Source organism: Podarcis muralis, chromosome 14, assembly GCF_964188315.1.
Source record: "Podarcis muralis chromosome 14, rPodMur119.hap1.1, whole genome shotgun sequence".
Taxonomy (NCBI): domain Eukaryota; kingdom Metazoa; phylum Chordata; class Lepidosauria; order Squamata; family Lacertidae; genus Podarcis; species Podarcis muralis.
In genome coordinates, this window is record NC_135668.1 from 45,600,196 (window position 1) to 45,613,983 (window position 13,788).

At 42.5% G+C, this 13,788-nt stretch overlaps 1 protein-coding gene across 4 annotated transcripts in view; it reads right to left on the reverse strand.

Moving 5' to 3' along the window:
* The window catches only part of USP22 (ubiquitin specific peptidase 22), a 105,652-nt gene that overhangs the window by 2,539 nt on the left and 89,325 nt on the right, over nt 1-13,788 (reverse strand). For 3 of the 4 annotated variants that reach the window (XM_028706950.2, XM_028706949.2, XM_028706952.2), the window contains 3 exons: nt 8,035-8,161; nt 4,653-4,744; nt 1,713-1,775 (listed from right to left, as the gene is read on the reverse strand). In XM_028706950.2, coding sequence (XP_028562783.1) covers nt 1,713-1,775; nt 4,653-4,744; nt 8,035-8,161 — 282 coding nt within the window. The remainder of the gene's footprint in view (nt 1-1,712; nt 1,776-4,652; nt 4,745-8,034; nt 8,162-13,788) is intronic. The other variant, XM_028706951.2, reaches the window with a different exon arrangement.

Genomic DNA, 13,788 nt, shown 5'->3' on the forward strand with positions numbered 1-13,788 from the left:
CAAAATTAGGTCAGCACAGCACTAACTCTCCTACAGTGGCCAACTGAATGACTCTGGGAAACGCATAAAACAGGACATGGTGGCACAAGGTCTCCATTGTGTAAGGGGTCTGGGTCTTCAACTATGGGCTGAAGTAAATGGACTCAAGCATCTCACCCTCTGCATTGCCATTGCAGTTTCCAGAAATGGGAGCTGCTGCAGAGATTCTCTGATGACGCAATGAATTTTACTTGGGCCTAGAATTCCACAATAATATACCAAATTATCTCTAGAGAGAAGGTCAAGTTGTTGTCAGACTAACCTATGTGCTTGTCTGGTTTCATATCCCAGACTGCCTACCTGGCAGAAAATCAGCATTTTGCTCACCTGGCCGCACTAGACCCACCAACATTGATGCCTGGGTTGCTCCCAACATATAGCAGTTAAGAGGAATATTGCCCTTAAAGAATGAGGTGCTATTTCTTGCTATGGCTTCTAACGAACATTAATAAACTGAGGCGGCACACATTTTAAGTTAATTATTTTTCACAGCCCCCCCCCACGCTATGAGAGGCAACCTGTGAGGTGAATTATATCTACTGCAACAATTCTAAGCAATACAGATAATGCTTATTTGTAATAAGGTTCTCCAAAGAGCACAACCTCACATCCTGTATCAAAAGCAGTCACCTCTTTGCATTGTTGATAATGGGCTTAAAATGAGTTGGTTCCGAGTGGGATTAACATTGGCTACAATCCACAGCTAGGGAAGCACAGAGGCCAAGATTCATTTTACACAAAGAAGTATAACGATGCACCCAGCTTAGCCTGTCACTTGCAGATACCAGTCTCTACCCATTTACACTGCTTTCCTTTCACCTTTTAAATCTGGGAATAGCAGCTGTAGTTGCATTGCTCTGGTGGCTAACAGTGCAAACCCTTGCTTTAAAGGAGTAGGTCAGTCATTGGGCTAGTGCATGGGTGGGCAAACTAAGGTCCAAAGGCCAGATCAGGCCCAATTGCCTTCTGGATACGGCCCGTGGATGATCTGGGAATTGTCACGTGGATCGCCAGCACACGTGTTCTTTCCCTCTTCCTCACACGGCGATGCCGCCGCCTCCTCCCTCCCTCCTCCTGGCTTCTCCCTGCCCTGCCTAGAGGAAGGGGGCTGGGCTTTGTTGGCGCCAGCAGCAGTAGTGCTCAAGTGGCCGCTATTTTAAGCAGCCCCTCTCTGGAGATCTTTTGCACGCCGCTCATCGTCCCTCTGCTGCCGCCAGCCCCTGCCGCTCGCAAGACACAGGTAAGCAGCCACCGGGGCTTGTGATGCTCTTGCATCATCATTTTTTTTTTTCCAAAATATAGTCCGGCCCCCCACAAGGTCTGAGGGACAGTGGACTGGCCCCCTGCTGAAAAAGTTTGCTGACCCCTGGGCTAGTGGGTAGGCAATGGTGGTAGAGGCAGATACAGTACAGATGCTAAAATTGCATAGCTGATAGAAGGATTTGGAGCCAACTGTAGGATTTGGTAGGTGGCAATGGCAGAGGAGGCAAACGGAAAAGGAACAGAAGCAAACTGAAGCATAAGACCTAGCTCTTGGATTTTTATTATCAGGGCTGGTATATAATGCTACATGCTCAACACACCCACACCTTTCTACACCTCTGCAGGATACAGAACAGATTTCTAGTCCATCTCATCCAAGAGGGAGAGCCACAGAATTCAATACTACTTACTTATTATCATTGTTTAGACTATCTGCCGGCTGCTGGTACTGCCCATTCATTCTGCTCTCTTTACTACAGCAAAAAACAAAAAAACACACAAATATTCAGAATCATTTAAAAAGACAAAGGGTTGTAAATAGTTCCTTGGTTTCTCTCAACAGAGTAGATTCCAAACATTGATTTGTATTTATAAGGCGTACATCATATAAGAGGGTTAAAAAAATCTTCGTTCGTACTTATGAAGATGCTTCTCAAAAGGAGGCGGCAGGGGGCTTAATATAAACAGCCATCTGGAACTGGCATCACCTACCCATGTATCAACAGAACTTGGTGCTTGCAGTTCTAATAAAAAAAAACACCTATTGTGACTGGTGGGCTGTGTGGGAGGGTTTGTGTACTGCAAGGACCTGTACACCTCTCTCCACCTCTCCCTCTCCCCCCCCCTCTGTGTGTGTGTGTGTGTGTGTTACACCTTTCTGTATGATTTCTGCCATTGAGGGTTGCACAACTTAGGGTTGAGGATGGAAGGCATTGTGCTACATATGGGCAATACTTTACTCCCCCCCCACCCCGGAATGAATGAGAAATCATTTCCCTATACAGGCAGCCGCCCCCTGTTTATGCGGGGGTTCCGTTCCGAGGTACTGCACACGTTGGTGAAATCACAGATAACTGAAACCCATTGAAAAAGCCTGCAAACACTCAGCTACACCCCCACCCCGTCCCTGCACTGTCCTTTTAGTGACGTTTCACAGACATCTTTATGACGTTTCTGGGCCACTTCCAGGTTCACTGCAATGTGCGTATATTGTGTGTATTGAACGTGCATAAACAGGGGGGCTGCCTATACAGAGGAAACAAAGGAGCACTACCAGGGTGGGAATCAAGTCTACTCCTGGGCCCACAGTGATCTCAGCCAATCAGAATAAAGCCGCCTCTTAATCGGCAGGGCAGGGGGAGAAATCATAATGTGCCCATATGCTTCCAACGCTTGCTCTGCTCACCAAAGCTTTTGCCTTACAAAACTGAGATGGATAGTGAAGGCTAAGACCCTAGAACAGCCTTTGCCTACCTGGTGACCTCTAGATTATAGTTCCCATCCGCCCCAGCCAGCATGTTGACTTATAAACCACTTGCTGATGGAGAAGATGGGACACACTAAAAAGGGTAACACTGCTTCAAAAAAGAAAGAAAGAAAAAATCAAAGGTTTTACAGACAGGGGATAGAAATCCATGCCAATGCCCCATGGTAATTTTCAAAGGGACAATGCCAGATTTCAGACTGCCTATGTAAAAACTAATCAACGTAATGATTTTATTTTTTAAAAAAGCAAGCACAGGTAAGTGGAATGCACCTGACGTAACGAACTGTCTGATGAGGATATGTGTGTCTGGGAGCTAAAATGCTTGAGGCCAAAGTACAGCCTTTTTTTACTGGCCATGTTCCCTTATCATCTTTGAGGGAGGGGGAAGGACTGCTCCATATCCAGAATGTGGACTGGAGTCACATGGAAGCATCCTGAAGTTAAATTCTAAAAAGCACACAGTGGGTTTTCCCCAAGGCATTTGGGAAGATCTGTAGATGTTGGATTACAATTCCCATCAGGACAAGCCAGCATGGCCAATGGTCATGGATGATGGGAGCTGAAGTCAAGCTGCATCTGGCGGTCCACACACTAGCCACCCTTGTGGCCAATATAGGCCTCAATAGGTTCTCAGGGTGCTCTGTTATTATCATAGAATTACAGAGTTGGATGTTGTTTGTACTGTCTGGAAACAACAGATGCTGTAAGGGTGGAAAATATAGTTTTGCCCAATTTACACTCATTTAGATTTCTTCTTTTATGATAGGTAAAAGCAGTTCAGCAGGATGGCCAATGGATGGCTCTATCCACTCCAAACATGCCTCTCATATTATCCAATCACAATGATGTCCTATATTTGATGCTTTGCTAAAGAAAGGAGCCCTGGGAAGCCTTTTGTGTTGAGATCACCCATGACAGATTTCATGACAATCTAAGACTAAGGATACTTCTGTGTAAATCCCAAAACTGAAAGGAAGAGAAAATTAATCCAATTCTTCACTGAAAAGAAAACCTTAATTGCATTAGCTCTCTTTACACTGCTGAACCACACTTGCTCTTGTTCATTAGCATATTTTATGTTTTCGACTATGGCAATTGGATTACTCTGTTTCACCAGTGAAACTAATTAATAAAGCTCCCTGTGTAAGGGGTGGAGAAACCAATAATTTCAAACTTACGATAGATGTTAGCTAACATCTGAAATGTTATTTTAGTAAAATAGGAATAGGAACCCAAAGATTGATGTGAACTTAAGTATCAAAACACTGACTAGTTTTAAAATGCAAGGTTTCTACCCACTTCTGCAGGAAATGGCTTTGAAATTGTCAGTAGTAGACAACAAGTGTCAGCTGCCACTAAAAAAAGTTTAACTTTCACTTCCTATGGGCAAGTATATTTTGATGTGTCTAACAACGTATTAGCCTGAGCTTGTATGGCAGGAGTTATTTGTGAACATGCCTCTCCCTAAAGTATTCCAGCAAACAGAAGCATCAAGGAAGAGAGAATATATCTTGGTTAATTAGGATTAAAGCTAAACCAGGTATTCCACAAGTGGAAGTTTAGGTACTGATATTTTATTTAAATGACCTGAATGACATCTATGCCTTAAGGAAAGCGGGGGGAGCCGAATCAGACTCCTTTCAGTTCAGGAGTACTTTCACTTAATCAAGTTTTGAAATAAGTTTAAATTTCACCACCATAAAAACCCCAGTAACCAAATCACACTGCAACTAGTTTCCAACCGGAAAGCGACATTTACTCATTTCTTTCTGCGTGCTGTTCCACAGAAGGGGTTCCAAAACTCTTTTTAAGCCGTCTCCCCACACAAGAATGCTTTCTCACAAGAACAGGCCCTGGAACATACCTGGAGGCCATGAAAGGCGTCATGTCCAGCTCCAGCGGAAAGGAGACATATGTAGTGATCTTTCGTCTCAGTTTGGCTGAGTGTTCAAACCGCTAGAATAAAGAAATTAAGCATGACTTATGTAAGCACATCTCACTGGATAGTATCATTTCTTTCTACCCAAGTCAAACCAAGGGGCAGTGGGAGTAAACTACTGAAAAGGTGAGATCAAATGAGCAAGCTGCATTCTATTTCCACAATGTTTCTGTAGCGTCTCTTTTTCCAGCAGGAATTGTGACGGACGATAACAAAACACAACAGCCTATGTACAATTCAAGTCTGTGCAACAAAGCGTACAGACTTGCAATACACAACCTTTAGCATGCAAGGAAAGATGATACATCTTTAAGATCTCAATCATTAGGTCAATAATGACAATAATTTGAATTTATCGCTTATCAAGTGCCAGGGCCAGCAATCCAAGTTTCACCCATTCAACAAGCTGGTAAGAAGTCTTTCACTGTAATCAAGCATCTGTTTCATCTCAGATACACAGGTCAAGGAGATGAGAGCCAGTGGCGAAGCTGCATGCTCTGGCACCGGGGGCGTAGAACAGGCAGGGGCATGGCTGGTGTGTGTCCCGGGGGCGTGGTGCTCGGCACGGTGGGGGGTGCACGGCGCGTGTCCGAGGGGGCGGCCGCAATAGTACCCCCCTCCCCGATAGTGCCGGGGGCGATGCGCTCCCCCTTCCCCTCCGCCAGTGACAAGAGCAGCACCGGCTTCATAATACGAGTCTTGGGAATAGAACAGACGGTTGGTCTGCCATTCACACGTTTGTGTAGATGCTTTTCCCGTTATGAATATTAATGAGCAGGTTGGATTACTGCAATGATCTTTGCTTTTGAAAATTCTACAGAAACATCAGCTGGTCCGGAGTGAGGCAGCAGGAGTTTTGTTGAGTATCAGCCCTTGGGAACAAGCAACGCTCAACTGACCTGCAGCTGCATTGGCTTCCAATTTGTTTCTGGGTACAATTCAAAATCCTAGATTTTAAAGCCTTAAACTGGACACAGGATAACTTAAAGGATCAGCTACTCCCTTATGACTCTGCTCACTCTAAGATCTGCAGGGGAGGCTCTTCTCCACATCCCAACAATAGCAAAGGCATGTTTGGCTGGAACACACAGGAGGGTCTTCTGTGTGACTGCGCCCAAATGATGGAATTCTCTTCCCTGAAAAGTTCAGTTGGCTCCCTCTCTCTTGACCTTCTGCTGTCTGCTCAAGGTTATTTTATTCTCAAAGGCATTCAACCTATTGGGTTGAGTAGTTTTAATAAGCTGATCTGGTTCTTTAGGTTTTCATCAATTGCTCCCATCTCTGGTTTTGAAAGTTTAATTGCTATTGGGAAGTTTTTAATTCTTGATGTTTTACTATGTTTTTATATATGCTGTAAGCTGCTCAGAGTGTAGATGGGTGGGGTATATTAAATAAAATAAAATAATAGTGTTCCTGTGGATACTGCAATGAGAAAGCAGAGTATATAGAAATCAATCAATCAATCAATCAATCAATCAAACCATTTGTTTTTTGACAGGGGTTGAATTTTAATAGACAATAGCCCAGGTGCTACCCAGTGTGTCTGTATTGGCTTATAATTAAAGGCTTACTTCAGTATCAGTAAGGGGGAAAACGCAGCCAAAAAAGGGAAAGAAAAACAGAGAATACTCCATACTGAAGTGCCACATCCTGACAAGAAATAAACAGAAAAGGAAGGTGGAAAGGAAGAGACAAGGAGAGATTAATTTCTGAGACAATGGGAAGTGTGATAAGCGCCACACTTTCATTATCATTTAAGCAGAATGCCACAGAAGAATGAGAGCAGGGAGCAAAAAGATGAATGAACTGTTCTTTAAGAAGGTGGCACCTCTCTCCATTTCTCGGAACTCCTGTCCTATTTACACTCTTTGTTAATTATTCGCAGCTTACAGCACCATAATTCCCTAGCAACAGATCAGCCTGTTTAAAAAAGAAGAAGAATCACATGGACTAGATATCCTTTTGCATTTCTCCTCATCTTTTTTCACAGCATTATTAACACTGTCAGAACATATGCCCCTCATAATGACTTTGTTATCATTAGCTAAGCTACAAATAACTTACAGTTTCAATTAAACAGCTGGTGGAATTTAGCAAAATTACTTCCACCAGTGTCTGAATGCTGTTCTGATGCATGAAATATTAAATCTTAATTTTGGAAAGGATGGCACAATAGCTTGTGGCAAGAGAGCCTCCTCTGCAGTTCAGCACAGATCTATGAATACTGTTTCAGTTTGAAACCATACTTCTCTGTACTTTAGGTTAAGCGGGAACTAGGTGTCTGCACAACTATGAGTACACCTGAAAGTGCCAAAAATAAAAATACAAAGGCAGGTTCCCTACTGTGGAATCTGCTAACTATCACAAGCAATTCCTCTTAATCCTATGACAAAATCAGGACATTCTGATTACAGTATCGGGAAATGCTGGCAAGTGCTGGGAGCTACTTGAGGCCCATCAAAGGTCTGTTAAGAATGTTTTAAAAGCATATACCTTGCGAGGTGTACATTAAATGCTTAATAGACCAACATCCTTGTGAACACCCAATTCTGCATGCTTGTCATTTCCATAAATCACACAATGAAAGGCAGAGAGCATAGTTCCAGTAGCAAAAACCTCTGCCCGGCAGGGTCCTTTGGATCTGAGACTGGACCAGAAGTGGTTACTCCAATCCAGGGATTTTACAGCCAGCTGCTGGAAACATTTGATTACAGCTGTCAAAAGATGCAGCTCTTTTGACCCAGCAACAACAGAAGGCCAGATTCCAAGTATCTCTTTTAGGTCTGTGGATGGCCTAGCCAATGCAGAGGCATCCTGCTGCAAAGGGAGCAATGCTGCACATCCAATTTTCCACCTCTTCTTGGAGAGGGCTCTGAGACTTGAGCATGCAGAGTCTTGGATGGACTAGACTTTCATATCAGATCAGTGGTTCTCAAAACTTTTTTTTCTAGGCCACTCTTTTAGTATAAAGATTTGCTTGCTCCACACGGAATGTTTTATTAGAGATACATTGGAAAACACAACTAGGATTCTCCTCAGTTGTGCCTGCTCTCATTTTTAAAATATATCTATCCATACTCTGCAAAAAATAAAATAAAAAAAATTGGATACTATATACTACTATACTACACCGAAATGCTTAAATGTTTGATTGTCCTTGAATCTTCCCACACTTGCCATCCTCTCCTGCCACATCCACTGAGAACTATTGTCTTAGATCTTGAGATCCTTAGATGTAGACTCAGATGTCTTTGGCACCCCCCCCCCCAAAATCTATCAAGCCTGAAATCATGATTTGGTAACTTACTTTGAGATGAAAACAGGCCACAATGGGTAATTTCTTCATAGTGAGTTGTTTGGTAGATTCCTGGTAGCTATGGCAACCACTACATTTGATTTTGGCACTGCTTCCTAGATGTTCTGGCCTCGTAAACCTAAACAAATATTTTAAGAAAAGAGTGAACGAACAGCACCAGTAAATCATTTCTATTGCACCTTGAGTTTCCACTTACATCTCCAGCACCATCGTTGGCATGTTTATTCAGAAGTAGGTCCCATCAGATTAACTGGCTTACTCACAAGTAAGCATGCATAGGACTGTCAATATGGATGCTTACAGCAAATGGGCCACCGTGATCAAAGAAAGGCTAGCACTTGGTCATCCATAAAAAGAATAGGTATAATAATAATAATAATTTATTATTTGTACCCCTCCCATCTGGCTGGGTTTCCCCAGCCACTCTGGGCGGCTTCCATAGAAACCAAAGATACAGTAAAATATCACTTTTTTGCTAAAAGGTAGCACTTTCAGCTCTTGGTTTTTCAGCAATTTTCCAAAAAGCCCTCAAATCCTGTTCCCCAATACATAACTGGCTCTTGGTATATGACCTGCTACTAAGATTAGTGTTTCAGAAAGTATTGGGGGAAATTATTGATATCAAAGACCTTTGTACAACCTTATGAAAAACTTAAGTTTCTTTATGGAGACATTTACCCATACTGCTAACACTCATGAAACCACAAATTTAAAACCACATGGATTCAATTTTGGTTCAGCCTCCAATTTGGATGTTTATCACCATAATGATGGGCAAGCCTGCGTTCTGTTACTTGGCAAAACTATGGGATTCTATCCCAAGTCCCAGCCCTGCAAAAGAGACAAGTGTTTGAGAAGGGGTGCTCTGGAAGAAGAGATAATGCATATAAGCATGGAAAATTCTTTCAAAATTTCATCTCAAGCTTCTTTTTCATGGTCTAATCTACAAACCCAAGACAACATGCTTGCAATTTTTTCCACTTACTCACACTGCAATAAACAGAGAACCAAACCAATCTGTTTACAAATACAGTTGCTCAAGGAGTCTGTAGTTACTAAAACACAATCTTGACAATTCCTACATGGGTGTTGATTACATCTGGGGGTTTTTCCTTTAGACTTTCCACTCAATGACCTTCTTCTTAAAACAGCCTTTGCCTTCTCACATCTATAAAGTCTCCACTACTTAATTTCCTTCATCTGGTTTCTGTGATGTTTAAAACGCCCTGTGACATACATGATAAAATTACATTCACAAAGCCTTTTTCCTTATCCAGAAAGGAGCCATCTGTATCTCATATGTACGCAAACTCTTTCCTAAAGAGATGCAACAATTACCTTTCTTTTAACCTAAGTATATTTTAAAATATGCTTAGTATTACCAAACTTTATCTACCTTGTCTGGAATTTACTTCTGCTGAAATTTTAATTCCTGACTTCATAACCAGGCTACTTTGGTTGTTACTTTTCCTGACTCATTCTTTAAAGATGCACTAATAATAATAATAATAATAATAATAATAATAATAATAATAATAATAATGTAATAATAATAATAATAATAATAATAATAATAATAATAATAATCTATACCCCGCCCATCTGGATGGGTTTCCCCAGCCACTCTGAGCAGCTTCCAAGAGAATATTAAAATACAATAGTCTATCAAACATTAAAAGCTTCCCTAAACAGGGCTGCCTTCAGATGTCTTCTAAAAGTCTGGTAGTTGTTTTTCTCTTTGGCATCTGTTGGGAGGGTGTTCCACAGGGTGGGTGCCACTACCGAGAAGGCCCTCTGCCTGGTTCCCTGTAACTTGGTTTCTCATACAAGCCTTTATAATGTCCAAACTGTAAGACACCACTCAGATGCAGTCCCGTCTCTCAATGAAACAGTGGGGGGGGGATTATTCGTTTGTTTTTGTTTTTATTATATATTTTGTGTTTTTTATCTTGTATTTCTATGTTGTGAACCACCCTGAGATCTAGGGATGAAAGGCAGTATACAAATTTAATAAAAAGCCTGCATCTGCAATGTATCGTTTCAGACTAGAGATGGGGCCTCTCACACTGAATGTTCCTCCTTCCCTTTATATGTCAAGATGACCAGGCTAGAGCCCCTTTCTATATGGAGGGATTTTTTTTTAACTCTTCTGATTCTGAAACTGTGACAAGGTGCACTTAAAGCCTGAAGACCTTCTCTAAACTGATCACTTGTATTTCTGTTCTGAAGTAACTGTCCCAAATAATGAAATGTGTTTGCCCAATACACCGTGGAACTTGAGAATGAGGTTAACCCATGAACCTGCAGAAAACGACTTGATGGATATAATAAAATTACTCTTTTTCGGCAATGTGCTAGTGCAGTTTTGAGGTAACACAATATTTAGTGCTATGTGAAGGAGTATCAAAAAGCCTGAGCAAAGCATTGGGCTTGCATGCTCCTCCCTCATTTCTCCTCTTCCTGCACAACTGAGAGGACAACTTCTGATGAGTTTTCAAAGATGTTGGCTTAGTGTTCCGTGTGATTCAAGCCTCCTGGTTAATAACAAACAAGTCAGTATGATAACTTATGGTATGAAGTTTGCATCTAACCTCTGTCTGTTTTAACCCATGATTCCTGGCTCATGGGTAACAATGAGATCTTTGAAATGGAAAGTGATCTCAGTAGTTGTCCTTCTGGCTGCGCAGGAGGAGGTGGCAGCAAGGTTTCCAAGTGCAAGCCTGGCACTTCCCTCCGACTTACTAAGGCATGTCTACATAGAGCTAAGCTGTGGTTTAATGTTATGCATGAACCAGTCTTACGGAACTTGCTTTGTCCAAAAGTTACCAGGTATACTCAGCTGAAGGTAGGCAGGTATAGAATGTCAAAGTTTTTAGATTTACCCAGCTAGAACTTGGTATTCCTTGCATTCTCTAGCCCAGAGGTTTTCAATCTTTTTGAGTCCATGGTTCTCTTGACTAACTGCCTTCTTTCTGTGGCACCCCTGTGAGGCTCAGGAGCCCAGTTATGTCACCCCTTGCGTGCAGAGCTGGCAGCCTCTCACCCTTTTTCAAACACCCTCCCTTGTGGAGTGTTCCCTCAGCCTCCTCTCCTCTCTACCTGGGAGTACTCTGGGCAGCTGCTGCTGCCATCCCTGGTCTCTGAGCTGCCCCGCTCCCAACAAAGAGGTGCCTCCTCATGCTGCCCCACAGGGGCCTAGGCAGAGAATGCCCCCAGCCTTAGCGGCCCAACAGAGACTGGTCAAAGGTGTACGTGAGGCCAGGACCTCACCTTGGGAGGCAGCAGTGGCGGCAGCAGCAGGGCTGCTACAACAAACAGCTGTGCAAAAGCCTTTGAGAGGCAGAGATGTGAGTGGGCATTACAGGAGAGAGGGAAGGAAAGAGGGACAGAGGCCAGTGTTGCCCACAGCACCCCTGACCATCATTCAAGGCACCCCAGGGTGCCTCGGCACACTGGTTGAAAACCACTCCTCTAGCCAATGCTGAAGTGGCTTCATTTGAAGGCTAATGATGATGTGGCCAGCATCATAATGCTGTTATAGAAGAATTTGGTGTGGGTGCATTTGGAATACTGTGTACAGCATTGGTCACCCATTCTCAAAAGGATACTGGAAAAGGGCGGAGGAGTAACTAACATGACTAGGAGTTTGAGAACCTCCTAAGTAACGACTAAAGCCTTTGGGGAGGCGGGTTAAGTTTGGGAAAAATTATTACGAAAGGGGCATAATAGAATGTGTGGAATTATTTATTTAAAAAATTAAGGAAGTGCTGCTCTATATAACAAAGTTCTGATGTCCACTGCCATAGGACGTGGTAATGATAGTGGCATAGATACCTGTTTAAAAGGGCAGATGATCTCTTAAAAGGTATAGATATGGTTTTAAGTCATGACAACTAAATAGAATCTCACATGTTCAGATGCCGTGTACCTCTGAATACAATGGGGAAAGCTGTTGCCTTCAAGCCTGCTTTCCAGAGGCATCCCAACAGCCATTGTTGGGCATTGGATACTGGACTAGATGGAGCCTAAATCTTATCCAGAAGGCCTGTTCTTATATTCTTAGCTACTATGAAGGAGGAGAACTGAGGACCAAGTATTTCATAGAACTGACTAATCTGATGACTTGTTTTGGAATGTGCACTTGAGAATCCTGACAAGTGAGCAGGGACATGGAGAAGGGGAAAGTATGGATATTTGTTTGCTAACACAAGTAGTGAATAAAGCAGAAAATCACCATCATACAGCAGTGGAGCATCTCTTTGGAGTGACTTTCCTGTAGCTACAGCAGAGAACTGCTTAGTGATGTCTTGATGCGGAAAGCCTAAACAGAAGGACTTCTGCAGCATTCAACCCGAGCTATGAATAATAATATGATGTCAGGACTAAGCCAAGGAGATATATGGAAACACCTCCTCACTCTCATTATTGAAATGGAAAGCTGCAGAACACAGTGGGGAGAATTTCCTGGATTGTAACCATGCAGAACTTGCTAAGACATGTAAGACTCCTCTGACCCACCACCTTATTTGGAGGTCAAGAAACTCCATGCAGTATTGCCTACAAATTCATGTATGTTGCTGGACAAATTCTTTGGCAAGAACCTTTTGAATCTCCTTGAGCAGTAGGTGGCTTCTCAAAAAGGGATGGAGATATAGCTGATTAACAAATTCAATAGTCTAGGCCTGGATTAATTTCTCAGCTCCATTGTTCAATGGTACAATCATCAGGACGGCTGGAATAGTGTGCCTACTCTGAAACCAGAACAAAACTTGCTTCTTGTTGGACTCTCCTCATATGCTGGTCTTCGTTACATTTACATGTACAGAGAAGCAGCTTATGTTAGGCAAGGTGAAGCAATGTTTTCTTTTTCCATAACAAAGCAATCAATGGGCAGCATCCAAAAAGGTAGGTGAAGTTATGGGTCCTGCTGGCTTTATCCTCTTCATACATTTCATAGTTCTTTATGAAAGACTTGGCAATCCTAAAGCAAGGAATAAACTAGGATGGTTCTTCCTCTTTTAACTGCTCTGGAAGCTGTCAGCTGCAACGCTGGACGGCATTGTTGAGCTAAAATCTAAAGACTGTCTTGGTAGACAGATTTTGCTGCTCCCGTCTTCAGTACATTTCCAGCTTTTCCCAATAACTGCAGTTGATCATTACTGCTAGACTGTAAGGCTATCGGAATGACAGAAACATCGCTTGCAAACAATATGGACTTATTTATTTTGACAGGCTTCTGGTTGTTCCAAAGATGGCTATGGAATATGGGCTCCTATGAAAGAGTCCTATCTTTTCTCTCCTGTGATCATCTACACTTTGAGCTTCTAGTATTGCATGACTGCAGAATTGGGACTATTGAAAGGCTTGTTTGCCTTAGTGATATTGATTGACTACCTTCTCTAATTTTGTTCACAGAATATTGATTTATTTTATAAGTTGATATATATGTTATTACATTATTAGCCACATGTTGCCTGTTGTTGCTTAAGTTCATCTGGAATAGTGGCAGGAAACCTCTAGCCTCACCAGGCCTTCCCCAGTGGCCCAACTTTCTGGTGGTGGCTGTGTCATAATGAAATGCAGAATCAAGCAGGCACAACCCATGATTCATCCCTCTGTAGTGTTGGGTAGAGAGGTATAAATTCTCTGCTCAGTCCAGAGCTGCTATGGAAAATTTCCTCCTCCTTGCTCATCACATGAGAGAGGGAGGTAAATAAGGTGAAGGTTAAAAAAAGGTAATTAACG